Source organism: Mauremys reevesii, linkage group 15 (assembly GCF_016161935.1).
Source record: "Mauremys reevesii isolate NIE-2019 linkage group 15, ASM1616193v1, whole genome shotgun sequence".
NCBI classification, from domain to species: Eukaryota; Metazoa; Chordata; order Testudines; family Geoemydidae; genus Mauremys; species Mauremys reevesii.
In genome coordinates, this window is record NC_052637.1 from 44,665,218 (window position 1) to 44,690,573 (window position 25,356).

The 25,356-nt window shown below is 49.3% G+C and overlaps 2 protein-coding genes across 10 annotated transcripts in view; one reads left to right on the forward strand and one right to left on the reverse strand.

The window, feature by feature from the left end:
* Nucleotides 1–2,874, reverse strand: part of CENPX (centromere protein X) — a 17,925-nt gene extending 15,051 nt beyond the window's left edge. For both annotated transcript variants that reach the window (XM_039501782.1, XM_039501783.1), the window contains exons 1-2: nt 2,649–2,874; nt 685–736 (exon numbers count right to left, since the gene is read on the reverse strand). In XM_039501782.1, coding sequence (XP_039357716.1) covers nt 685–736; nt 2,649–2,687 — 91 coding nt within the window. In that variant the 5' untranslated portion in view covers nt 2,688–2,874. The remainder of the gene's footprint in view (nt 1–684; nt 737–2,648) is intronic.
* LRRC45 (leucine rich repeat containing 45) lies at nt 2,727–25,019 on the forward strand. 8 transcript variants are annotated; one of them, XM_039501771.1, is made up of 19 exons: nt 2,727–2,779; nt 3,267–3,451; nt 6,084–6,408; nt 8,518–8,579; nt 10,369–10,439; nt 10,704–10,882; nt 12,229–12,357; nt 12,917–13,029; nt 13,856–13,914; nt 14,573–14,650; nt 16,469–16,604; nt 16,881–16,958; nt 17,166–17,277; nt 17,453–17,523; nt 20,124–20,216; nt 20,811–20,903; nt 21,968–22,141; nt 22,224–22,371; nt 23,733–25,019. In XM_039501771.1, the coding sequence occupies exons 3-19, from the start codon at nt 6,177–6,179 to the stop codon at nt 23,927–23,929; spliced, it is 2,025 nt and encodes a 674-aa protein (XP_039357705.1). In that variant the 5' UTR covers nt 2,727–2,779; nt 3,267–3,451; nt 6,084–6,176; the 3' UTR covers nt 23,930–25,019. The 8 variants fall into 8 exon arrangements, with proteins under 8 accessions (XP_039357705.1, XP_039357704.1, XP_039357703.1 ...); XM_039501770.1 differs by lacking the exon at nt 2,727–2,779 and adding an exon at nt 2,787–2,801; XM_039501769.1 differs by lacking the exon at nt 2,727–2,779 and adding an exon at nt 2,896–3,029.
* Nucleotides 25,020–25,356: the final 337 nt, after the last annotated feature.

The window sequence follows — 25,356 nt, forward strand, 5'->3', positions numbered from 1 at the left end:
CACCAAGCTGGGCTGGGAAGCGGGGGTGTCTCTCCCTCACTACGGCAACCCCCAAGCTGGGGCTGGGGAGGAGGGGAGTCTCTCTCCCCGGCAGATGCAGCCCTGAAGCTGGAGAAAGTCGCCTTTCTCCAGCGCCACAATCTTGCACATCCCAAATTCTTCCTACCCCCTCTTCTCACCCCACTGCCCCCCCCCATTCCCCCCAAGGCCACCACCTCACCTTACATGTGCATCTTCTCCAGGGTCCAGGCTCCTAATTAGTGGAGCCACATCTGTGCAGCTCCGCTGATTAGGTAGGCAGCCCTTCATTCTCTCATGTGATGCCGCTCAGGTGCGCACCATAGAAGGAACTATCCATGGACCACAGTTTGAGAACCTCTGCCTTAGACAGCATGTACATCCAGGGAACAAGTGTTTGCCCATTTAAACTGAGAACCAACACAGAGCCAGGGTGGCTTCCTGGTCACCTCTGGTATTCTGAATTTCAGAAGAGCTCTGTGTGGCTTAAACCTTGTCTCTCTCACCAACAGAAGATGCTCCAATAAAAGATATTACCTCACCCACCTTGTGCCTCTAATGCCCTGGGACCAACACAGCTACAACTACACTATGTACTATAGGCAGCTAGGTAATTTGCAAAAGGAATCTAGCTCTCTACAGAGGGAGTACAAGAGAAGCACTTACCTCGAGTTTTGTCATCTTTAAAATGGAGATGAAGTATTTTGTTAACAGTCTCCTGCATGAAAAGGGAACATGATATAGAACTGGTGAGTGAGAAGCAAATTAAACTCCTTTTCCTGCCTTTCCTGGCCAAAAACTGTATAAACAGTCCTGTCCTCCCCTGCCCCACAGTTGGAGGAAATCCCCCAGCCATTTCTGAGGCAACACTTCTCTCTCTCTGTGCTTTCCTTCCCACCCCTTTGTCTTGTCTACTACTTAGGCTGCAAGCTCTTTGGGGCAGGGATTGTCTCTCACTAAGCATCTGTACAGTACCAAGCAGATAGGACCCAGGCCTTGTCTGGGCTGCTAGGTGTTACCACAATACAAATAAATAGATATTTAAATCCCTTATTCCCGCACATGATGTTTTTGGAGAGGACTTTCCTTTTCTGATCAGTGCATGAGAATCAGTGGTTGGAAACATTTGCGTACACATACACATCCCCTCAAGTGTTTATATCTTGCCACCTGTTAGGAGTAGAAAGACTTACATCAACATGAATGCTTCATGTCTCTGAAAGCTGCCATTCTCAACTTCCAATGACACGAAGGTATGGTTTCTATCTAAAAGGTTTCATCTTGATAAAACCTTAAACACTTTCCCCCTTTATCTGCACCTTAGGCTGCTTGCATGGAAACAGTTCTGCATTATTCTTCACAGTGAGTCAGTTAAGTCAATGTCAGATTCTCAGTGCTACCACGGTTAGTTTGCACCTACTGCAGGGGATTTAGAAACTCCAATGCAACCTTTTCAGTTAGGTTTAAGATAAATCCTAAAAGTTGTTGTAAAGTCTAAGTTTAGGGCTAAGCTGTAGTTATCCATCTCCCTCTAACTATCCCTGCTTTTGGAGATCAGGCCAGGACTGAACACACCAGACACCAAACCTTAGGCAATAACTCTGGGTGCAGGGAATCCTATCTGATAACCAGTTTTTGGCACAGAAAGTTAAACGGGAGCAATAAGTTGATGAGGCTGAGGCAGAGAGAAACGAATTAGAGAGCAGAGATGGGGAAAAGAGATTTGCATATCATCTGCAAACACATTGAACTCAGAAATGAACTGATCAAAGGCAGCAAGAAGGAAGGAGCTGCAAGGAGAGAGGACTATCATGACCAGTGAAGTCAGTGGGTAGGTCAAAACAACACTACACGTGCAGCACAAGAAGCCACACCTAGAGCTCAAGAGCCTGGTGCTAGCCTGCCACTCATGCCACAACCTAGCAGCCTTGACCGGCCCATAGAGCATCCTTGCTGCTAGCACCAAAGTTAGTGAGTTGAAGGAGGTGGGGGAAAGCAGCGCACTGACCAGAAGTGAGACTAGAAACTGCTCTTCTGTGAGGCAACGATGGGGGAGACAGGGCTAAGCGAGAGAAGTCAGGTCTCCCAGCCCCCTACGGTTTTGTTACAGGGGAAATGGGATGGTAACTGGTGAAAGCGGGTGGGTCTGGAGCGACAAGTGGCTGAGCGCGGGAAGCTTTTGGCGAACAGGCGTGGGGGCACCGCAGAAGCGCTGAGCCGCCATCCTGGCACACGCTCAGCTGGTTACAGGCTGGGCCGGGCCCTGAGGGCTGGCAGGCGAGGCGTTTGGAGCGATGGCCGCTGCCGTGAGCGGTAGGGCCTGGGGGAAGCGCTGGGGGTCCGCTGGCAGCGGCGCAGGGAGCGCGGACACTCGTGCCCAGGCAGGGCCGAGCCGGGCCAGGCCAGGGTGCCTGGGGACCAGGAGACAGAGCATCCCAGGGCGGCGCCACGACCGGCCCGGGGCTTGAGGCGGGGCGGCCGCCCTCTGCCGCACAGCGCGGGAAGCGCGCGCCGGCTCACGGAGCGCGAGCCCGCTGCGCCACAGGGAGGCGAGCGGCGGCGCCGGGCCGGGCCGGGCGTTAGCGCGGGGCACCTCGTACAGCCCTGAGGCGGCCCCCGTCCCCCCGCACCTTCCTGAAGCCGCTCGCGCTCTCTTCCCGCTTCTCCATCCTGCAACGACGCTGTGGAACGGGCGGGCGGGCCTACAATGGCGCGCGGTATTCTGGGAACTGTAGTTCTGTAGTGTAACCTGCACCCGGAAGTGAGTCGCTGATGTTTCCGGGGTCAGTAAAAGGAGGGAAAAAAATCCTATCTGCGGTGCCTGCTGGGAACTGTAGTTCGCGCTGCCTCCTCTCCCTGGGCGTGTAGCCGGGTTCAGGCGGAGGCCCAGGGGCGGGAACGGGGAGGGCGGCCAATGGGGGGAGGCCGGTGCGAGCTCGCCTCTAGCGGGACCGAAACCGGCAGCGGGCGCCTCCTAGCCCCGCCCACGCGACACCACGAAAGAGCCCGAGGTCGGTAACCGCGCCGGTGCGGGGAGCGCGGGCTGGGCGCCCCCCTCCCCCTCCCCTGGGTGGGCCGCGCTGCCCCTCCCCCTCTCCCGGGTGGGCGGTGATACCGCCCGCGGGCCGCGCTGCCCCTCCCCCTCTCCCTCTCCCGGGTGGGCGGCGATACCGCGTCCGTTTGTGCCCCGCTGGTTTTCTTGACGGGGGCAAACGCAAGAGACGGTGTCTCCCGCTCTCTCCCCGCAGGTGGCACCTGGTGGCTCAGGGACCTGCCCATCTGCCTTTATGAGCCTCTCTTCTGCCTCGAAGAGCCGTGGCCACAGCGTTGGTATTTGAAGCATCATGGCTGGTAACTGAGACAGCAGCACTGAGGTGAACAGGGACAGTTAACTCATTTCAGAGCTATCGTTTCAGGCTCTCTGCAAACATAGGTTTGTCTACACACACTCAAGTTACACTGCTTTAATTATGCCAGTGTTGTTACAGTGCTACAATGCCCTTAGTGTGGGTGCATTGATAGCAGTATAAAAATGTACTTTATTCCCATATGGGAAGGGGAATAAATGATAGAAGTATAAGGTACTTTTATAACTGAGACTATATCCACACTAGGGACTTCACTAATTTAACTATTTCAGTAAAGACCCACCGCCCCACCCATACACACCAAATTTACATAGTTACAATTATGTGAAATTTGTATGTGTAGACCAGGCCTGAGGTAGATGTTGCTGCATCAGTTTACACTCAGTCAGAATTGATAGATTTAAAAAAAAAAAGCTGATAATCTGCAGAGTAAAGATGGCATCTTGGGAGAGGTTGGCTCAGTTCAAGCCCTGTGTATCTGTATATCAGATAGTTAGCTTCTGAGAAATAGCTGTCCTGAAGTGTCCAGAAGGTAGGTGTTGGGCATGTGTGGTGCTGTGGTGATAGGCTTTGTTGGGCTCATCTTTCTTGAGGTTTTGCTAAGCATCTGCCTTGCTTTGGGGTTTTGGGCTGTTCTGCTCCTGTGTGAGATTTTCAGGCTTGATGGATGCTCAGCATCAGAAGTTCCCAAGCTGTGGTTCCTTTAACACTTGCTGGTCACTTGGCGCTGGTTCTTTATGCTTCTAGCTGAGCAATTGGAATAGCTGCACAGGGAGGGCAACTAACTTCCTGCCAAAGACCAAAACATGTGTCAGAGAGTTGTTAATATATAAATTCTTTCTTGCTGGGGCTTCACCATATGAGCAATTGCTGTGGTTGCCACATGGGTGTAACACTATTGCTAACTCTTGCAAATTAATTGTGAATCACAGGATTGTGGTGCTAGCAGGAGGGACTGTACTAATGGAGCAGAAAGCCCCTCCATTCCCTTGATTTTCAGGGCTGGACAAACAGCCAGAGTGTTGTGAAAGAAGACACAGACATGCCCTTCCTTCCTTTATGGATTGGTCCTGGGGTAGTGAGAGGGGGGAGCTGGGGAACAGCTGCTACCTGGCCCGAGCAGGGCCTTGGAGCCTGCAACAGAACTTCTGGGGCAGTGGTCTTCTCCTTTGCCCCAGACACAGCTGTTCTGATGACTCCTCTCTCTCCACCCTTTGAGTACTTTACTTGGGACCAGCAACTGTACTTCCTGAGGCAGCAGGATAGGGATAGTTGGGGGAAGTGCTTCTGGGTCCCCAGCAGAGGAGAAGTCCTGAATCAGTGAGAGGGAAGAGTAATTAAAATAAAAATGTATCATTTGTAGCTATTTGGACAATTATAGGATTTTAAAGGTAAATAATTTATTGTAATCACTGGATAACACATTTCCGAAGTTAAAATTATACAAAGAAAGAATTATTTAAAATTATGGTTTATATGCTTTGAATGTGAATGAATTGCTTATTTAAAAATAATATTTAAGAATCAAAATATAAAAACTACACTGAGATGTAGAAAGCTCTGCTTGGGTGATGGTTTTCCAGCAATTAGCAAAGTGGTTGATGTTGTGAAGACATTCGTTGCAGTTCACATAAATCTTCAATGAAAAATAATTTGAAAACCTGATCCATAGAGAGAGTGCTCTGTTTTTCTTGGGTGGTCTTTGTTCAGCTCCATTTTATAGTTCTCGTACAATATATTCTAAAATAACAATGATTCATAGAATATCAGGGTTGGAAGGGAGCTCAGGAGGTCATCTAGTCCAACCCCCTTCTCAAAGCAGGACCAATCCCCAACTAAATCATCTCAGCCAGGGAATTCTTTGTGTCTGAAGGTGAGGTTGCTGCAGGAGGGCAGGAAAATGTGAGGGGGAGGGCAGAGGAGGGGGAAGTTGAAAAGGGAAATGTAGGGGGAAGGTAGGAAATGAGTCTGAGGAGAATCAAGAATAAGAGGCAATGGGGATAGGGGAGTTACCTGGTCTTAGGGGTGAAGAGAGGGCGAGTGGCCTCTCAATCAGAGCAGCCAGGGAGAGGTGAGCATTTTTGTGTGCATTAAACATTGACGTTTCAACTTGAAATTCTCATTTACACACTGGAGAGGAGTAGTGGGGAGTTAAATATTTTTTTAAATCTTTTGATATGTTGTTAATCTGTCATGGTTTTTGATCTTTTGAGGTTGGCCATACACTGATGTTATGGGAGGAGCAGTAGGGCCTGCGCTGCAGGAGACAATATCTCTACTGAGATGGGGCTGCACCGTGTAACATTTCTAAATTGGCTCTGTACTATAGCTCCCAGCATGCCCTCCTCCCCTGGTTACTGGGTTGGAGAGGGAGGGGAAAAGAGCAGAACTACAATCCCCAGCATGCTCTACTCTTCCTAGTTACAGGGTGTAGGGGGTGGCTGTTGTAAGGGGTGGGGGCTGTATCCTTGTAACAGTCAACAGGTACATGAGAAGAGGCTGAAGTGAGTTTCTCCCTATCCTGAGAGAGTGGAGTTGGGACTGGTGTTCTGCAGGGCTCCAAGTGGGTGTTTATGGGGTGGGGATGGCTGTGGCTCTGAGCACTATTTGTATCGGTCCTGTTTATCCTTAGGACCATGCACTATAGTCCAGAGATTGCTTCTTGCCTTTCACAGTACAGCCTTTACTGTCCACCAGGTTTTCCTGCATTCCCTGCTCTTCTCTGAGGCCAGCTTGGTCCTTCATCATGCAGAGGACAGGAAAGGAGAGACATTAGCACCTGCTGTGGCAATGGAAGAGTTTCGAAGGGCCTATGTCCAGTTATGTAAGGAGAGTGGTGCTCAGCCACAGGAGACAGTCCTGCAGCAGCTACATGAGCTCCGGGAGGGGCCAGGACAAAGCCGCTTGGATTTTGCCACCCAGAGCCTTTCTGTGGATACATGCAGAGTCCTAGGGAAGCTTTTACAGGATGAGATCCTGTTTACGGAGATCATGCTGAGTGACTGCATGCTGAATGAAGAAGGTGGGACTCTCTTTGCCCACAGGGAGACACTTGCATGTGTGATATGCCTCTGAACTGTGAGATCTGGGAGTCAGGCTCACGCTGAACGTCAAATTCTTAATCTTAAGGGAGTTGCTTTGAAGAGTGAATAAATGTGTGCTTATGAGCAAAACTGCAGCCCCATGCACAGGGAATTAGATCCAGGATTCTTGCTAATAGGAATTTGTGTGTTTGAATCTCCTGGCCTTACATTCACTCTATAAACTAATCTGTCTCAGAGAGAATATTATCTAAGCCCAAATGAACCCACCCATTCTGTTTTCATTTTTTACTTTTTTACCTCACCAAGTTGTTTGAGCTTTGAAAGCTGATATATTTTCTTATTTAACTAATCTTATCACAAAAGCAAAACTCCTTCATATGTTTCAACCAGTGATGCCAAGGTGGGTGGTGGGTCTCGTTCTGTTCAGGACCTGGGTCTGAAACGCTTACTGGGACCACATACAAACTATTTTGTGAGCATGAATAAAAGATCTGAGCCCCAGAAACTCCTTGCACTGCTTGCATGCTTAGTGAGGGTTAGATGGACATGCTGAACACAATTAGGATGAAACTTTCAAATCTCAAACGGACAATATTTTTACTCTCCAATCCCTCTTTCCTGGGTGTATGAATGCATATGCAGAGCTTTTAATTTTGATGGGTGTTGCTGTTGGGCAAAGGCTTTATTGGAAAACTGTCTTAAATATAGATCTGTACTGTCAGGCTTGGGCTCAATCTGGTATCTCCAGAAAGGAGACTCACCACGGGTAATACTCTGCCTCAACCATTTAACAGTCTAAAACAGGGTTTCTGCCACTGCATTGTCCCTGTAGAGCACAGCTACTTTAGAAAAATAAGAGAGAACAATACATTGATCAGAGATCTTCAGGAGCCCACATTAGTAAGAGGAAGGACTAGGGGGTGTTGGAAGGAAGCTGTTTGCAGTTAGAACATGAGGTGTGACTCTAGCTCTGCTGGACTAATGAGGCCACAGAGTTGCTTGAAACTGATTGTGTGCTTTGGTGATTCCCTTGGTGCCCTGCTGCATATGCCGGAAGCACATTCCCTCTGCCTGGGAGGACTTGTCTGTTGTACATTTCCACTCATACGGCATGTTTCCACTGCATCTGGGGGTGTAATTTCCAGCTCACGTAGACATACATGAGGTAGTTTTGATGGAGTTTGTGTGCTAAAAATAGTAGTATAATTGGGGCAGCATGGGTAGCGGCTTGGACTAGCCACCTGAGTTCATACCTAAGTTCTCTGACAGGACTGGACTCGGGCAGCTAGCCTGTGCTGCCACCAGTGCTGCTGCAGCTTTGCTAATACTTTTAGTATAGCTTGATCAAAGCTAGCAAGTGTACATCTACTCAAGCTGAAAGTTAGCCCTATAGCAGCAAGAGGAATTATTGGCAGCTGCAGTTGCTGAATTATTGGCAGCTGCAGTTGCTGAATTATTGGCAGCTGCAGTTGCTGAATTTACTTTCTGGTGGCTCAGGGGACTGGAAATGAGACTTGGAGCCTTTACTCTCTACATAAGAACATACATAAGAACGGCCACACTGGGTCAGACCAAAGGTCCATCTAGCCCAGTGTCCTGCCTGCCGACAGTGGCCAATGCCAGGTGCCCCAAGGGAATGAACAGATCACTAGTTTCAGCGTGAGCCAAGTCAGTAGCAGCCAAATGTTGTGTGCAATCTCTGTCCAGATCCTAGAGGAGAAGCGTCTACATCACACAAACCACCCTATCAGCAGAGAGCAAGGGCTGCATAAGCCATAGAGTCTGAAGTCCTCCCTCACTGCTAGAAGAGGGTTCTCCAGACCAAGGCTGTGATCGTAGTGTCAGGGCTTGTGAGAAGCCTCTACCCAGGCTCTAGCTGGTCTGTGTGCAGAGAGGTCTCCAGGTCAGGTTGCCATTTTCCAGCAGCACTAAAGTTTCTTGCTAATGAAATAGTTTCTCCCTGTAGCTACCTCTCCTTGATTGGGCCTGTCGAGGTGAAGAGGTGTTTACTGACACCTCACGTTCAGGTCCAGGAGAGGGTTGAAGTCCTATGTGAAATATAAATATCCTTCTTTTCTCTTTCACAGGGGTCAGACATCTGCTGAATGGACTTTGCTCCAACACTGTAGTAAAGTCTTTGGACTTGAAGGTGAGTTTATTTGAGTTGACTCGAGCAACTCTGAGCACAAGCCTTGGCCTTCAACACCGAGAAAGCAATTGAGGAGGTTTCAGAGGTGCAGCTCTCATGGGACTTGGGGATGGAAAGACCCAATGGTCCCATGCAGGCCACCAACTGAAGGGAGCAGTGCAGGATTGTTCCCTTTCGCACACTTCCTAATGCGGTGTCCTGTTCATTGTAATTGCCTCACTTGATGGGACTCCCAGCCCTTCTCTTAGGGAGACTGCTTCACTGCTTGGTAGAACTTGCTGGCGGGAAGATTTTCCTAGTTATCCGTTGCTAAGGCCTTGTCTACATACTTTTAATATAAAATTGTTTTTTAAACTGATTCATTTAAATTGGTGCAAACTCCTGTGGACACACTTATTTTGGTTTAATAATGACTTGGTTCAGTTTAGTTTAAAACTGTTCCTAATTGACTGACGCTATAATGAATTACATCTGTTTTAATCTGAAGTGTGTCCACATAGCCTTTTGCACCAGTTTAACTAAATCTCTTTAAAGTCACACATTAACTACACTCTGATCTACACTTAACATTTAGATCACCTAGATATGTTGCTCAGGGGAGTGGAAATTCTCTCACCCCTCAGTGCTGTAGTTAAATCGACCTAATCCTCAGTGTAGATGCAAATTCTTCTGTTGACCTAGCAACTGCTTCTTGGGAGGTGGATTAACTACATTGATGAAGAAACCCTTCCATCAATGTAGGAAGTGTGTGCACTATGGCAGTACAGCTCTGGTGCTCATTGTGTAGACACTGCCTACAACTGGTTCAACTTTCTCATATAGATCAGTCCATCTTTACTTACTCATGGGCAATTATTACTGTGTGTCTCCCTCTTAGCTACTGCTTGGTCAAGCTAGACATATTTAGGTCTTTTAATGTTTCAACATCAATGAGGGAGTCCTCTGGTTATCTGAATTGCTCTTCTGTGAAGTCCCTCCAATTTATCAGTATCTTTCTGTTAACATGGTATGGAGAACTGAACACATTATTACACCAGAATTGCATGTGAAAAGGACTATCTGCCCCGGGTCTGTCATATGTTGCCTTTATGTATACAGCCCAAAATTGTGTTTAAAAAATACTAGCAAAGTTTAAAAATACTAGCAAAGCAGAATCTGGGTTCTGATTTAATACTACCTAAAAATATGCATTGCAACACTGACAACCAAGCTCAAGTTATGGGGGTGTGTGTATGCAGAACAGTGGGATCTGGAGCCCCTGGGTAGGTCACACTTGCCACAGATCCTCAGGGGAGAGTGTAACAAAAGATTTATTTATTAAAAAAAAATAACAACAACAACCATAAAGACAGCCTTCTGCTAGTACATAATATCATTCTGAATTAGTTCCCAGACCCATCCATCATGCCTCACTCTGCTGTCAGGTGAGCCCTTCCTGGTGAAAAGTCAAAATGCCCACCAGATGCCAAGAGTCTGAGACTCCCTTCTTATCACAGGCAAATGATGACACTACTGTTTCCATGTGGGAGATATTTGGCTCCTCCATGTGGAAAGTGTTTCTTGGCACAGTGAGGCCAGGCAGCATATTTCTGTTTGGCACTGTCACCAGCAGAAGCTGTGCATTTCCACACGAGGGCTGTAGAGCCCGGGTTTTGAGGGCAATGTGCATGGGACCAGTGTTATCTACATGTGATAAATCATAACCACAACTCGACCTTGGCACCACCCGGTGTATCAGGCGGGATGAAACGGGACACCTTAAGCCATTCACCTGCGGTATTTGTTTCAGGGGAATAACCTGCGAGCTCTGGGTGCTGAGGCTTTGGGGAAACTCCTCAGGCAGAACAAATCCATCAGAAGGTGAGGTGTAAAGTCACTTCCACCCGTCTGTCCGTTGTGTGCTGGGTGAGTGGGTGCAAAGGTCGGGGGTTTCTCTGCTGGACCAGAGCTGGGGTGGACACTGGAGAGCTCCCTTTTCTTTGGAGTCTGGTCTTTGTTGGCTAGGGTGGGCCTGTGATTGTGTCCCCACAGGAGCTAGGCTGAGGCAGCCCCTTCAGCCTCTTGCTGTTCCTTGTTCCTAGGGATGTAGATTAACCTGCAACTCCTGTTTAACTTTCCTCTCAGCCTCACCTTGGAGTGGAACAGCCTGGGCATGTGGGAAGAGGGCTTTTCCCTCTTCTGCCAGGGACTAGGAGCCAACCGCTTCCTCCAGTGGCTGGATCTGCGCAATAACCAGATTAACCACCAGGGAGCAGGAGAGCTGGCCATGGCCCTGAAATGCAATTCCAGCCTACAGGAGCTGGGTAAGAGCAACTCCCCTTCGTCAGGATGTTATCACTCAAGTTTCAGGTGGTACCTTTGGCCTAAGTTTCCTCCAAGCTGCGTGGTCTCGCGCAGCTGCCTATTAAGCCCTGTGCAGGGGCTTGGGGCTGCAGCGGGGAGAGATGCCTATCTTGCAGCATGAACCTACCGCAGCGGGGAGAGGCGTCTTTTCCCGCTGGCTCCAGCACACACCTATCCTGGACTTGCCGCGGCCTGGGAGAGGTGCCCCTCCCCTGGCCCCAACCCAGCCCCAGCATGGACCTGCTGTGGCCAGGGGAGAGGAGCCTCTCCCCCCCAGTGCAGGTGCTGCTGGGGAGTCCTCTCTTCCTGCTGTAGCCCCCGGGCAGCATGCACCCCAAACCTCTCATCCCTGCCCCCGAGCCCACACCCCGAGCCAGAGCCCTCACCTCCCCCACACCTCAGTTCTCTGCTCTAGCCCAGAATCCACCTCCCACACTCCGAGCCACTCAGCCTCACCGCATGAATTTTGTTATGTGCACCAATATGGAAGTGATGTGTAATTCATTCCACACATGCATGGGAAAAATTAGAGGGAACACTGCCTGTGGCACTGCCTTCCCATTTCCAGTCACTCCAGAGCTGCTCAGAGACTCTATGCCAGTGGCAGCCCTGGCAGCCTCTAGAGATTTCATGACTTAGATAAGCAGGGGCTAACCAGAAACTGTGGAACGGAAGCACAGAGTCTAAATCTGGCTATCTGGTGCAGAAGCACCACCCTTTGGGTTGATGAGAAGAGCAATTCCCCCAGCTTATGACTGTCCTGTTGGTTTGAGACTCATGCATCTCATTCGAGGCCCTGAGGTGTCTTTGTGCAGATGCCCTGCTGCCCCAAATAGAAACCGTGATAGAATTTCCCTTCCCCTCCCTAACTGGGCAGAGGTTGCTGCTGTGCTGTCTCCTTGCAGGGAGTTTATTTTCTTTCAGACTAGAAGCAAGCTTCTGGGCTGGGCAGCCTCTCTAAGGAAGTTGGGTTTGTTGAATAATGACGTGATGGGAACATCCTGCAGGCCTACCTGGCTGGAATGGTTCCTTGCGCAGACTTTGCAGTATGTGCAGCGTTTATTGCAGGTCCTTCTGCAGGATGCTGAGAGGGTAGATGAAGCTGCATTTGCTATAAGTTTGCACTCTCCGTCACTTTCTCATTCCATCACTCTCAGATGGTGAACTGCACCCACTGATGGTTTATGCTGAGGTTCCTGGGGGGAGCTGACCCACTGTGCAGGAGTGCCATTGTGTGAGGAATATATTCAATATGGCCTGTTGGTGCTGGTGCTGTTGCCAGGGTGATGGTTTGTTGCCCCTCTAGATTTGCGTTGGAATAACATTGGGCTCCTGGGGGGCCGAGCGTTACTGAGCTGTCTGCACAGCAACAAGACCTTGAGGAGACTGGAGCTGGCTGGGAACAACGTCCCGAGTGACATCCTGAAGGCTGTGGGTATGTGGCCAATGTTGTGTGGGCAAGACCGTGTGCATTCTTTTTCTCACCACAGGGACATGGATGGTGATGGGGCTGCTGCTATCTCAGAGGAGCCCCATGTCTCCCACTCCCTGACAGGATCCATTTAGGGCCCTGTCGGCTGGTAAGGGAGGAGTTGTGCTGAACTCAGGTACTGCAGGGAGCTGTACTGTGCTAAGGAGAGAGATGCTGGAATTTTCCCAGTTTCTCCCTGCAGAGACCAGCTAGGGAAGAGATGGTTGGGTTTGATTGAGTGCAATCTTGGAGTGTCATGTAAACAGGGAAGGACTCCCCTTCAGTGGGGCTTTGTATTGTCCCGTAGTGGCTGTGGTACAGTTTGGAAGTTGCCAAAAGCAGCCCGCACTGAACTGCATTGCTGTTGTGGGTTTTGGAAGCTATTTCTTTTAAACAACACTTCCTGCACTCTATCCATTGCATCCCTAAAAGGGGTCCATGGGGAGGCCACAGGGGTCTGGGTATCATTCTGTTGTAGAACCGCTCTCTGCTCTGTTGTTATGGAAATGTCTCTCTGTGTCAGAACAAGCCATGGATCACAACCAGGATCGCCAGACCATTCTTGCTGAGAACCACAGCCGGACACGCGTACTCAGTAAGGAGGTGTTTAGTCTGAAGGAGGAGAAGGCTAAGCAGGTGAGTGGCCTACTAATGCTTCAGCAGCTTGAATGGGGCAGCCATGAACGCTGGCTTTCCTGTGAATTGTCTTTGTAAAGTAGCACAGTACCAGGAGTCCTGGACCAAGGAGCCCCTTGCATATGCTGACATGCTGCGTTCGTACTTGCAGTAGGCACACAGCATTATACAGCAGATTGAGGCTAGGTTGCCCTTGGGAGCAGATCCACCAGCAGGAATGTTGCATTGGAAACATCCCCTGGCTGAAACACTTGACTCTGTGAGCCAAAGGATTTCAGTGGTTTCATTTTCATTAAGAACATAAGAAAGGCCGTACCGGGTCAGACCAAAGGTCCATCTAGCCCAGTATCTGTCTACCGACAGTGGCCAATGCCAGGTGCCTCTGAGGGAGTGAACCTAACAGGCAATGATCAAGTGATCTCTCTCCTGCCATCCATCTCCATCCTCTGACGAACAGAGGCTAGGGACACCATTCTTACCCATCCTGGCTAATAGCCATTTATGGACTTAGCCACCATGAACATTCATCCTGTTCTTTCTCTTACTGGGACAGTTCAGTACTTTCCAGTTTATGAAGTTAATACATGTGATTTCCACATCCTCTCCCTCCCTTTGGTACAAAGTCTCTGAGACAGAACACTAGCTTTGGTCAATGACCATAGTCAAGCTGAGTCGTGACACCCATCAGATCACCAGTTTGGCTTCTTCCAGGAGATCAGCTGGTGCTGCTCCCCATGCGGCCCCAAAGGAAAGGTAGGAAGAGGCAGGTCTAAATGCCACAAACTCCTGCAGTTCACAGTGTCACTGGTGTTTGTCTCATTCTCAGTTCCTGGATTTGATGGATACTATTGATAAACAGAGAGAAGAAATAACCAGGAGTAGCAGGTCAGTGAATCTCTTGGCTCCCTCCTTGCATAGGGGGAAAGATTGGGTTCTCAGAGTGAAGTTCTGGAACAGCCTTCCAAGGGGAGTAGTGGGGGCAAAAGACATATCTGGCTTTAAGACTAAGCTTGATAAATTTATGGAGGGGATGGTATGATAGCCTAATTTTGGCAATTAATTTGGCAATTGATCTTTGATTATCAGCAGGTAAGTATGCCCAGTGGTCTGTGATGGGATGTTAGATGGGTTGGGATCTGAGTTACTACAGAGAATTCTTTCCTGGGTGCTGGCTGGTGAGTCTTGCCCACATGCTCAGGGTTTAACTGATCGCCATATTTGGGGTCGGGAAGGAATTTTTCTCCAGGGCAGATTGGCAGAGGCCCTGGAGGTTTTTCGCCTTCCTCTGCAGCATGGGGCATGGGTCACTTTCTGGAGGATTCTCTGCAGCTTGAGGTCTTCAAACCGCAATTTGGGGACTTCGATAACTCAGACATAGGCTAGGGGGTTGTTATAGAAGTGGATGGGTGGGATTCTGTGGCCTGCATTGTGCAGGAGGTCAGACTAGATGATCATAATGGTCCCTTCTGACCTTAAAGTCTATGAGTCCTTGAGATGGAAGTCTTCATTTCGGGTGGTTAATGTTTTTCTTTTCCCAATTCAGGACATCAGCAGTACGAGTTGGCCAGTTACAGGAAGCCCTGAATGAGCGGCAGTCTGTCATGAATTCATTAAAAGCCAAGTATGGAGGAAAGAATCTGCCCAGTCATGCCATTGTCTGAGAAGTAGGCTGTACTGATCAGAGCTGTGGAGAGAGGAGGGAGTAGCTGGCTCAATATTTCAGTCAGTATTTTGTTAGCACCTAGAGGTCCCAGTCAGGATCAGGGCCCATTGTACTGGGTGCTGCACAAATGTAGTAAACACAGTGACTGCCCCAAAGAGCTTGAATGCTAGAAGAAATAACAGACAAGCAGGTGGGCTTAGGAGTGGGTTGAGGGGGACAGTGACAAGGCAGCCCATTGTGGGGATGGGCTCCCAGCAATATGCAGACTGGAGAGATAAATGGACACTAATTATGTCAGTTTCCAGGGCACATGGGAACTTGTTGCACTGGACAGACCTAGATGGAGAGGTCTGTGATGTGAGGCTGTGTCCACTTTTTGAGGAGTGGTGTGTGAGGTCTCTGCAGGAGAAGAGAGCACATCCTAAGGCCAATGCCTGAAGCCCTCCGCCCAACCACGACTACACTTGCAAGGCATGCAACTACATTTGCAGATCGGGGACCGGACTTGCTTCCCACGTGAGAAGCCATAAAAACAAATAAGCCCAAAACTTAAGTCAATGTCAGCTGAACTCTCAGTTGTCAAAGTGATGGGAGAATCCAACAATCATGTCCGTGATCCCCACTGGCCACCTGCCTCACTGCTGTCAATTGGCAATTTCCCATTAGCCTTGATCCCTATGGAAGTGGATCTTGTACGGGGTTTTGAGGGAGGGCGGCTTGGGGCCTGACAGATTGATGCAATAGGGGCATTCTGTGCATTTGTGGGAGAAGCTGAGAAATGAGCTGCAAGACCTGGTATCACTGGAGAGTGGTTAAGTAGATGGGAAGCTAGACCATGCAGAGCCGACAGAAGGCAAGAGATGGGCTGTGTAGGGCTGGTATGGGGGAGAGGACATGGGCTTGGCTATCCAGGGGTTGGGGACAAGCAGCCTCTCTTTGCAGAGCGGGAGGGAGTTGGCCCATTTGCTGTGTGTGTTTAAGGCCAGTGCTATACTACAGACTTCTGCCAGCAGAGCAGGGGTGTGGTGAGGTGTGATTCTCACAGACAGTGAAGAGGGACCCAATACCTAGGTGAGTGGGCACATTAAATTCACTGTTGAGAAATGCAATATAAGGGGCAGGACATTGAAGGAATAAGTGGAGCTACTCAGGCCCCTTATTGGTGTAAAAATTAACTGTAACAACTGAAGGAAAAGTTCTGTAAGTGTCCTGTAAACAGCTCAGCGATCACAATCAGATGCTTCTATTCAGCCTTTTTTACAAGAGCAAAATTGAAAGGCAACAAATTTATAACTGATAAAAAATATTTGTTATGCAATGTAAAATTAGTCTGCTCAATTTCTTGCCACAAGTTTTCATTACAGCCAGGAGCGTAGTAGGATTCCAAAAAGGATCCAATATCTCTTGATAATGAGAGCACCCACAGTAACATTAGATGTGATACAGATACATTAGGGGATACAAGTCCTTGTGCTTCAAGATCTGAGCTAACCACTAACTGATGAGGGCTAGGAAGGAACTGCCCCAATGAGCAAATTATTCTGTAACTGCAAATTCCAGAGTTTCTTGCACCTTCTTCTGAAGCAGCTGGTACTGACCATTGTCTGAGGCAAGAGATGGAGCTGGGAGGACCCCAAGCTGATCCTCTGGCTCTTCCTCTGTGAGGTTGTCTTGCTGCATATCCTGTGCTGTCCAGTGTAGAAAATTCATTGGGAGCATGATATATTTTTGGGAGGGACAAAGATTAAAATCTCAGCTGTGCCTTCTGCTGTGTAGACTGCAGATGACTGAAGCTGCATTGGCTCTGTCTGAGCAGAAAGTGCAGAACCTGGGAGAGCTGCTGAGTGCCACAAAGCAGGAGCAAGCCAGCATGACCGAGTGCCAGTTGAAGGAGCTCCGGCAGCAAAAACAGGTGGGCTGGATTGGGGCTGGTCAAAATAACCCAAGTCCCCAACACCATAACTTTCTCCCACCCACAGTACAGATCATTCTCCACAGTCACTATTCTGTACTTCACAGTTCACAGAAGTTCATATATGGAACCACTGACTTCTCATCCCATCCAGCATCCCCTGACACCCCAAACCAGAATGCCACCCAGAATCAAATATTGAAGTGGTATTGGATGGGGGTGTGAGGCCTCAGGAGGTCAGGGATGGGCTTTCCTAATCCTGGGCTCGGTTTGCAGGAAGCTGCTGGTCGGGAAACAAAGCTTCTCCGGGACCTATCTGCTGCCAATGAGAAAAACCTGCTTCTAAGAAACCAGGTAGGAGAGCAAGCCTAGACTGAAACATGGGATGGGCCTGAGGAATTCCCAACATGCTTTTTACTTTGCTAACTGTGTGTAGGTTTCCAGACTCTTTTCCTATGGCTCCCACTGGCTAGTGGCCATGCACAGCCAGCCACCTATCCCAGTGCTAGTGGAAGCAGAAGCTCTGTTTGTCTTCACTTCATGGTGGTGATTTCCATTCAGGTGGATGAGCTAGAGAGAAGGTGCAAAGCCCAGCAGGACCAGCTCTTCCAGGTGAAGCAAGATTTGACAAACACAACAGCAGAGCTGAAACTGCGAGCCATGCAGGCAGAGGGTGAGTGGAGGAGCTGTGCAGCCAGGCCTGGGGGGAATCGGAGAATTGAGTTATTGGGGAGCCAGACCCTGCAGTCTGACATAAAGATTTATGGTGAGACATGTAGTGTGAGGTGAAGAGTGTGGAGTACCAGGGGAAGACCTTGGGTGATAATCCGTTCTCTTTTAACCTCCAGAACGCCTAGAAATGGAGAAGAAGAGATTTAAACAGGGCCTGGAAGATGTGGAATCCCTTCGACTGAAAGAGGTAAGGACAGGGCCACAGCAGCAACTGAACCAAGTCTCCTCACTGGCCTCTGGGCTACTGACCCCTTTGGTTTAGTTACTGGGACTGTTTGTAGATGTCAGGTGAGGATCCAGCAGCCTCTGGCTCATCCATGGGAACAAAAGGCCATTTATAAAAATAGAAACTCTTTCCCGCTGGCTTGAGCCTGGCAGGAGAGATTGCAGGGCACCCTGCTGCTAGGCCATCCAGCAAGGTTTTGCAGCCCTCAGGAGCATACTCGGGTGTCAAAGATATTTGTCCTTTGATCCTGTCCCCAGACAGTGGCGTAGCCAGGTTTTCAGCGTAGGGGGAGCAAAAAAAATAAAAAAGGTGCCCCCAACTTGGCTTCCCCTCTGGCCACGCCCGCTTGGCTCCCCCTCTGGCCACGCCCTCAGACCGGACCCCCCTCCCCCCCCACCTCTGCTCACCTTCCCTCCTGCGCTGCCGCCTGTCCCCGGCTCCTGTCCCAGTGCTTGGCTGTGTCTGCACCGGCCGGCAGGCGCAGCTTCCACGCTGGCCTGCCGCCCCGCAGCTTCTCCGGCTGTGCGGTGAGAAGCGCCGGCCGGCAGGCACCGCTTCCGCGCCGAGCTGCCGCTGCTGCCCCACAGTTCCTCCGGCCGTGTGGTGGGCAGTGCCGTCCGGCAGGCGCCGCTTCTGCGCCGGGCTGCCGCTGCCGTCCCGCAGCTCCTCCGGTTGTGTGGTTGTCAGCGCCGGCCGGCAGGTGCCGCTTGTGCACCTGCCGGCCTGACGGGAAGCAGCTGCTTCCGCGGAATCCCACCAGCTACATTACTGTCCCCAGAGGGCAGTAACTGAACAGGTGGTGTCATCGTTTTTATCCTGAAAAAGCTATTTTGCTTGAGCAAACAACAAAATGTCTCAAACACCCATTTATGCAATTCAGGGCTAGTGATTGGGGCTCAGCTCTTGTCTCGTTCTAGGGTGCAGCTCACATCAGTGAGAGGTTGTATTATATATAAACTGAGTGCCTCAAAATGTTTCTGCTACTTGTGGCTCCCTGTCTGGGACATGCACACAGCCAGAATGCACTTGGTGTTCTATATGCTGTGGAGCTCTGATTCAACCACTTTGAATCCAACAGCCTGCCTGCAGTTATCACAGACACACTTTTGTCTTTATCAGACTTGTTTAATGTTAGCAGGTGACCCCAACACCACCCTCAGTCCTGAACTTCCCCAGACCGGTGTGCTCTGAAATGTCCAGCCCTCTTCTGCAACATTCAGAGGAATAATAAGATCCGTTTGCTCCTTTAAGGAGACCAGACCCACCAGCTTGCCAAATTACCCAAAGTTCATATTCACTGTAGTACGAACACAGTTGGTTTAGATTAATAGTAAAACAAGTTTATTTAACAAAAGAAAATAGGATTTTAAGTGAATTCAAGTCTAAGAGATAAAGTTAAAAATGGTTACAAGAAAATAAAAGTGAAAATACACATCTACAAGTCTAAAACGGAATCTAGCAAGGTTTGGTTCAAGGCATTGTTCAAGAAGCTTTTCTCACCCACCATCTTCCACAGTGGCTGACCTTCTCCATCAGGATCTCTTCCAGAGGCCCAAAGATGCTGATTTCTTTGGCTTCTTGGGTGAAAGAGAGAACTTGAATTTTCTGCCCCTTTCTTTTATAGTCCCAGTGAATGTTTTAAATGGATTCTTCTGAAGGTTACCCCTCAAAGTAAAGTTTATTTAAGCGGTGAGGATGTGACATGCAGCATGTAGTCTGGTAGTGAAGGAGGCCTCATGTTTTATTGTTGTTTTGTTTTAAAACCCTGCTCCTGTTTGCAGGAAACCAAACAATTTATTTTTACCACCCCCCACCCCGCCCCTTGAAGGTTCTGTTTACTACCTATATGTAAATCGAGGTAAGCACACATTGCTTTGTTTAGGGTAGGTCTGTTTAACAACTTTGGCCCTAGCAGGGCTATCTGGTTTTGAACAAGTAACATCATAAAGGGGGAATTTATTTTCAGATGATGCTTCACAAAATATATTTTGGACCAAGATTATTGGAGTAGTGTGTATAGTGGAAATACAGGGTGCTTCGAGTCCCAGCTCTATTAGCAGTTCCTCCCTGGGATTTAGGAACTGATTCTCCACTGGCACAGGCAGTGATGAGGAGGCTGTGATCAGATCTGGATTGGATTTGGGACTGTCAAAACCAAAACCTCCCAAACTGTTCTTGGGTGCGTGTGGAAATCTCATGAGAGATCTGTTTCAGGAAGACCTCATCCCACATCCCAAAGCCTGGGCCTTTCCCAGTGTTTGACTCCGGTCCAAGACCAAACTACAAGGTGGCCTGAGCTCCTGGGAGTTGATTCCAACCCCCTTTCTTCAAAAATGTGGGGGAATTTGTATGCAAGGCTCTGGCTTCCTATTTAAAGGCATTGCTGCTCAGTTGTGTTGGAGCCTCACAGAAGAGTTGTGTTGGGGAAGGAGGAAGCTTTGTGTTCTCTTGCCAGTAGCTGGCTAGAGAGGAGTGTGCTATTCCCAATGCTGGGTGACTGCTGTATCTCAGGAATAATAAGGTGCCAGAAACCCACTGAAATGGCTCCTGCTGCTTTGCAGGTGGATCACATGACACATCACATGGAGGCAAGTGAGCGCTCCATGCAGGAGAGAATCCAGAGGCTGGAAGCCATCCGGATTGGGCTGGAGGAGGTGAGAGTGAGTGATCTGGGTGCCTGTGTGTTTGGGAGTCATTGGCTGTTTATTTTAACAAGGGACTTATACAAAATTTTCCACTGCTGGCCTGTGAGACTCCCTGTGTTGTGGGGCATGAGGGCTGGGGTAGAGATGAGAAGACAAGGGGACTGAGGCATCTGTTGATTTGGTTTCCTATTTAAACAAAAACTCTTTCTACTGGATAGTGGTGGAGCAAGGTCAAACACAGTCCTGGATCAGAAACTGGGTAAGATAGCAGGGCTTGGGCATGCAGTCAGGGGAATTAAACGTTGCCTGCAGCAGTGATGTATTTGCCTATGGGCTAAGGCCCATGGAGAACAGGTTTTTCAGCCCCCGTGCCCCTCCTGGCTGTGGCTTCCCAGCCCTGGAACTATGTGTCTGGTGCATTCCCACCTGCACCTGAAGCTTGGTCTGTGAATCAAATGACTGACCCGGACAGCTGCAGAGTGGGGAAAGCTGTTTGTTCCCTGCCCCTAAGGGAAAGTAGGTGGCTGCATCACTTTTAGCCCTGTCCCATCTGTGGCCTGAAATTGCATGTTAACATGTCTGGAATGTGTGTGTTTGTGATAGGAGCTGAGCCAAGTCAAAGCAGCGGCATTTGCTGAGCGAGGTCAGGCAGAGGAGGAGTTAATCAAAGTCCGGGGCCAAGCCAGGCTGGAAGAGGTAAGACCGTGACCCAGCTGCTGGGCCTGTCTGTGGAGGTGGGAGCAGATTTGTCTTTCCAGCAAGTGTCTTTCTCCAATAACTGATCAGTAACTTGTTCTTCTTGGTCTTGTTATCTTAAGTATTGACTGACTCATGAGGGTGAGTAACCCTGAGATGTCTGCATCAAGATATATCAGCACTTTCTGTACCACGGTGTCTCAAAATATCACCCCTGTGCCCAGCAGCCCAGCACCTTCCAACTTGTTACATACAGAATTAGTGGTTATGGTGTAATAGGGTGTCATTCTAACTGTTTGTGCTCATGGTCCTGGCAGACAAGTGGATCCCTTTGATGCTATGTATTAGCAGACTTCTTCATGTGCTGCTGCAGTTCTCTAGGCTTGGTAGAATTTTTCCCATATGGCAATTGCTGTTGGATAAGAAATGTTATTTTCTAGACTTGAAGCCCATGGAAACCGCAGTGAGACCAGCACACAGGATGGGGGTGCCCCTTGTGTGGCATGTCAGGAGTCTTCCTCAAGATTCAGACCTCTTCTAGCACCTTACATCGCAAGCTAAAATGCTTTATGAGCTTATAAATACACACACCCCTCACACATCACCACTGCACAAGTGCAGTGATGTCTGAGGTGGGATGCAGCAGCTGAATAACCAGATACAGCAATGCTGCCCAGCCATTTAGGACAGGAAGTGAGGAAGAATGCTGTGTCAAACTGAAATGAACCCAGGCTGGAGGATGTAAATACCAGAACTGGGGCGTGTCCAGGACACTGGCGTTAATGGTCCTACCCCTGTGAAAACCCCATTGGGATCTTCAGTAGGTGGTTAGGGCCTTGCTTTTACATCTCCTCCAAAAGGCAGCCCTTCCATCAGAACATTGTTTGCATCACTGGTCCCTGATCAATTCAAGGGAGGCGTGTCCCTTGGTGACTCCCTGCCACCACACATTGCAGAATTTCCACTTCCCATCCAAACACTTGCTAGGCCAGTCCCTGCTCGTGACCCTGGGCTGGAGAGAATCCTTACAGGAGGCAGAGGAGCTATGTGCTTGTTTTTTACAGCAACAGCACCTGGATCACTTGGAAGAGAAGCTACGGCTGATGATGCAGTCACGTGATGAAGCTCAGAACTACTGCCTTCAGCAGAAGCAGGCAGTGGGAGAGGCACAGGCCAAGGTCAGCCAGCTGACCCTGCAAACCGAAGGGCTCAAGAGGCGTGTGGAGGAACTACAACAGGTACTAGGGCAGGGGGAATTCTAGTCATTGATGCGCAGCTGTATGCTGCAGTTGCTGGTCTCTCATGTCCTGTGTATGCTAGGACCTGAGCGGCAAGGAGCAGGAGAAGGTGGCTGAGGTGAACAAAGTGAGAGTTGAGCTGCAGGAGCAGATTGGACACCTGCAGGCTGAAAGGACAGCACAGGAAGGGCTGAAAGAGAAGATTGCTGCCCTGGAGAGGCAATTGAAAGGTGATGGATGTGGGGGTTGGGGGACTATGTACAGCACCTTCTTTACAGACTGCAGGGAGTAGTATGAGGTGTCATGTCATCACTAGTCCTGCCCCCATGGTCTAGAGAGTCTGGGGCTGAATGATACCAGCTACTGTTGTCAGAGTGGTACCGGTATGGTGCTCTGCTTTCTCCTTGTTGATATCACTCGGCTGCGTGCGTGAGTTCCCTCTGTGTGCTGCCCCAGCTCTGCAGATAGCTGACCCAGCAGACCCGACGAGAACCCCCAATAACCACAGAGTCCAGTAAGATGCAAAGCCACGTCGGCTAGGTTTATTGCGACCTCGGACACCCTGGCAGGGTCCCCATAGATTACTTAGTCTACCGGGCATACTGCGACAAAATGCCTCTTGGCAATGGACTCAGCTCAGTCAGTGGCGGGACTTTCCACTGCCCCCTCGGCTGGACAAAGACACCGCCCCAGGAATGCATTTTTATACACAGGTACAAACAAGTTACACATCACACCTGATGTATTGAGAGGCCACCCCTCTACATAGCAAGGTACAACCTTTCTACGTATTTAGGTGCCGCCTTTTACCTTGTTCATGTTGGTTCGATCAAAACAACTCTATCCATCATTTTACCCTTTTGCCCCTGTCATTGGGATGGGCCAGCCTGTTCTTTGTTATCTGTGTGGAATGTGCAAGTATGTGAATGTTCTGATATCTAGTGTTCAGTACCTTTTAGGTACGTATCTTCTTGCAGCATCAGCTCTTTCCTTGCCAGCTTCTGTGAGCAGGGCCTGCCTCTGGCTCACAGCTTAACTTTGCTTTATGTTAGCAAAGTCTTGACCATTACTTTAGTTCAGGCCTTAGGCCTCATACCGGGCCTCTGATACCAAGGTTTATATCCCAGGGCCTCCTCTTACTACAGCTACTACCCTGGACAATACCACCTCATATTCCTTTCATGCCTTCCAGTTATTCTACAGACAGCAATGAATTAAACTGCACAGGAGCCCCTGGAAGTGCCTTAGGATTCTTATCCCCATTTTACAGATGGGAGGCTGCGGCTCAGAAGTGAAGTGCCCTGCTTAAGTTCACATGGGGGGTGGGAGGCATAGAACCCAGGTCTCTTGACCCACAGTCCTGTGAGCATGATGCCACACCTGCACACAAATGTGCATCCCCCCATCAGTGTCTCGTTGGGCCCACTAGGTAAAGCTAGAGGTAAAGGCCTCCAGCAGTCTGTGCTGTATGTGTCTGTTACCACTCTGCCTCCAAGGCATACTCCCACTACAGCAGGTTGTTCCCTGGTACTGACCCCATGAGCCAAAGGACACACCCACTCCCTATGCTAACATGGTTCTTCTTGCACAGTGTTATCAAGTAACCACCGGGAGGCCCTGCTGGATAAAGAAAGTGAAATCTCTACTTTCCAGGAGAAGCTGAGGATGAAAGAGGCTGAGATCTCCAGGATGAGGGACGAGGCGGCCCAACGAGCTAGTTTCCTGCAAAACGCCATCATGGCCTATGTGCAGGGCTCCGCCCTTGGACCCCTCAGCCCTAGGAAATGAGCATGTCCTAAGGAATCTCAGGTGCCTGCTGTCAGGAATAAGGGAGCGTGATCTGTGTGCAGCTCCTTCTTCCGGAGCAGGCCTGGTTTCTCAGGAGAGTGGTGTTACTCGTCTCTGAAGCACAAGAGGGTCACAGACACAGAATTCCTCAGGCCACTCAGAAATTCTGCTGCTGACAGAAATGAGGTCTGAAGAAAGCAACTAGCCAAACCGGGGTAGGAATAGCCAGGACTGAGTTCTCCCACTTCACCGTGTTAGGCCCTGTCTACGCTAGAGCTTGTAACAGCCTTTGAAACTGTTTTTATGTCCTGTCACACAACTTAAGTCTACCTGTGTCTGCCCCACACACCGATACTAACTATGTTGTAGGATCCTGTGAGAGAGGTGTCACCCTCCAGTACTGATTTGGATGCCATGGCTGTTCACAAAAAAAGTCTTGTCAACACTTGACAGGGGAACTATCAAAAACAGCTCCCATGCTTGGGAGCCATCTGTGTCACTCTAGGCAAGGTACAGTGAGCCCAGATACTATGGTGATGAGTAACACAGACATACTTGTAATAAATGAAATCAGCTATGTTGGCAGGTGACTGCAGAACCAGGCTGGATAATGAATTGTTAGGTATGGCTGAAGCCCCTACAGTCCTAGTTGATATTGAAAAGTAGGGAAGATCCTGTCCTTGCTCATTATGGACCACTGTCCTAAGCTGGATGCTCTTTAACAAGACAATGGCAGAGAACAGCATTTAATTCCACATTGGTGGGAGGGTCACACTGGATCCTACTAAAGTGACAAGCTGCAAAGAATGATCTCCTGGCTCCCCAAGGTCCCTGACCTGTGTAGGGCCTATTTTCTTGGCTTTGAACTGGTGGAGAGGGTGTAGGTTGTTCTCTTTCCCTGTCTATAGAATTTCAGAAAATAATGTGTAGGAGATGGTGAATGATTTTATATTAATTTTAATGCACATCTTTTAAACGAAGATGAAAGTGAAATATGTGCCCTTCTGTCTGGGCCTAGGGGTTGATTTGTTTTCATGGTTTGTTTTGCAGGGTTTATTTAAAAATAAAGAGCTTTTGCATTTTGTTATAATACTGAGCAATCATCAGTGCATGCTTTAACAAATTTGGGAACCCTAATGTTTGGTTTTACCTGTTGTGTTGATCTCTCTGATGTGCTTTCTGCAAGGAGACCCTCTGGGGCTGGCCAATAAACTGGGGGAAGCTGTATGGAGAACTAACTGAGAGCATCTAGAGGTTAGAGATTTTGAGCACAGCTAAAAACAGAAGGGGTCTGGAATTAAACCCCCAGGGTGATTGCTCAACTCCAAGTCTTTCCTTGAGACCCAGGAGAGGCCCATGGACTGCAGCTGTACAGTAGCTGTAATAGGGTGAGAGGCCAGAGCCTCAGCTGCTCAAAATGGAAAAAC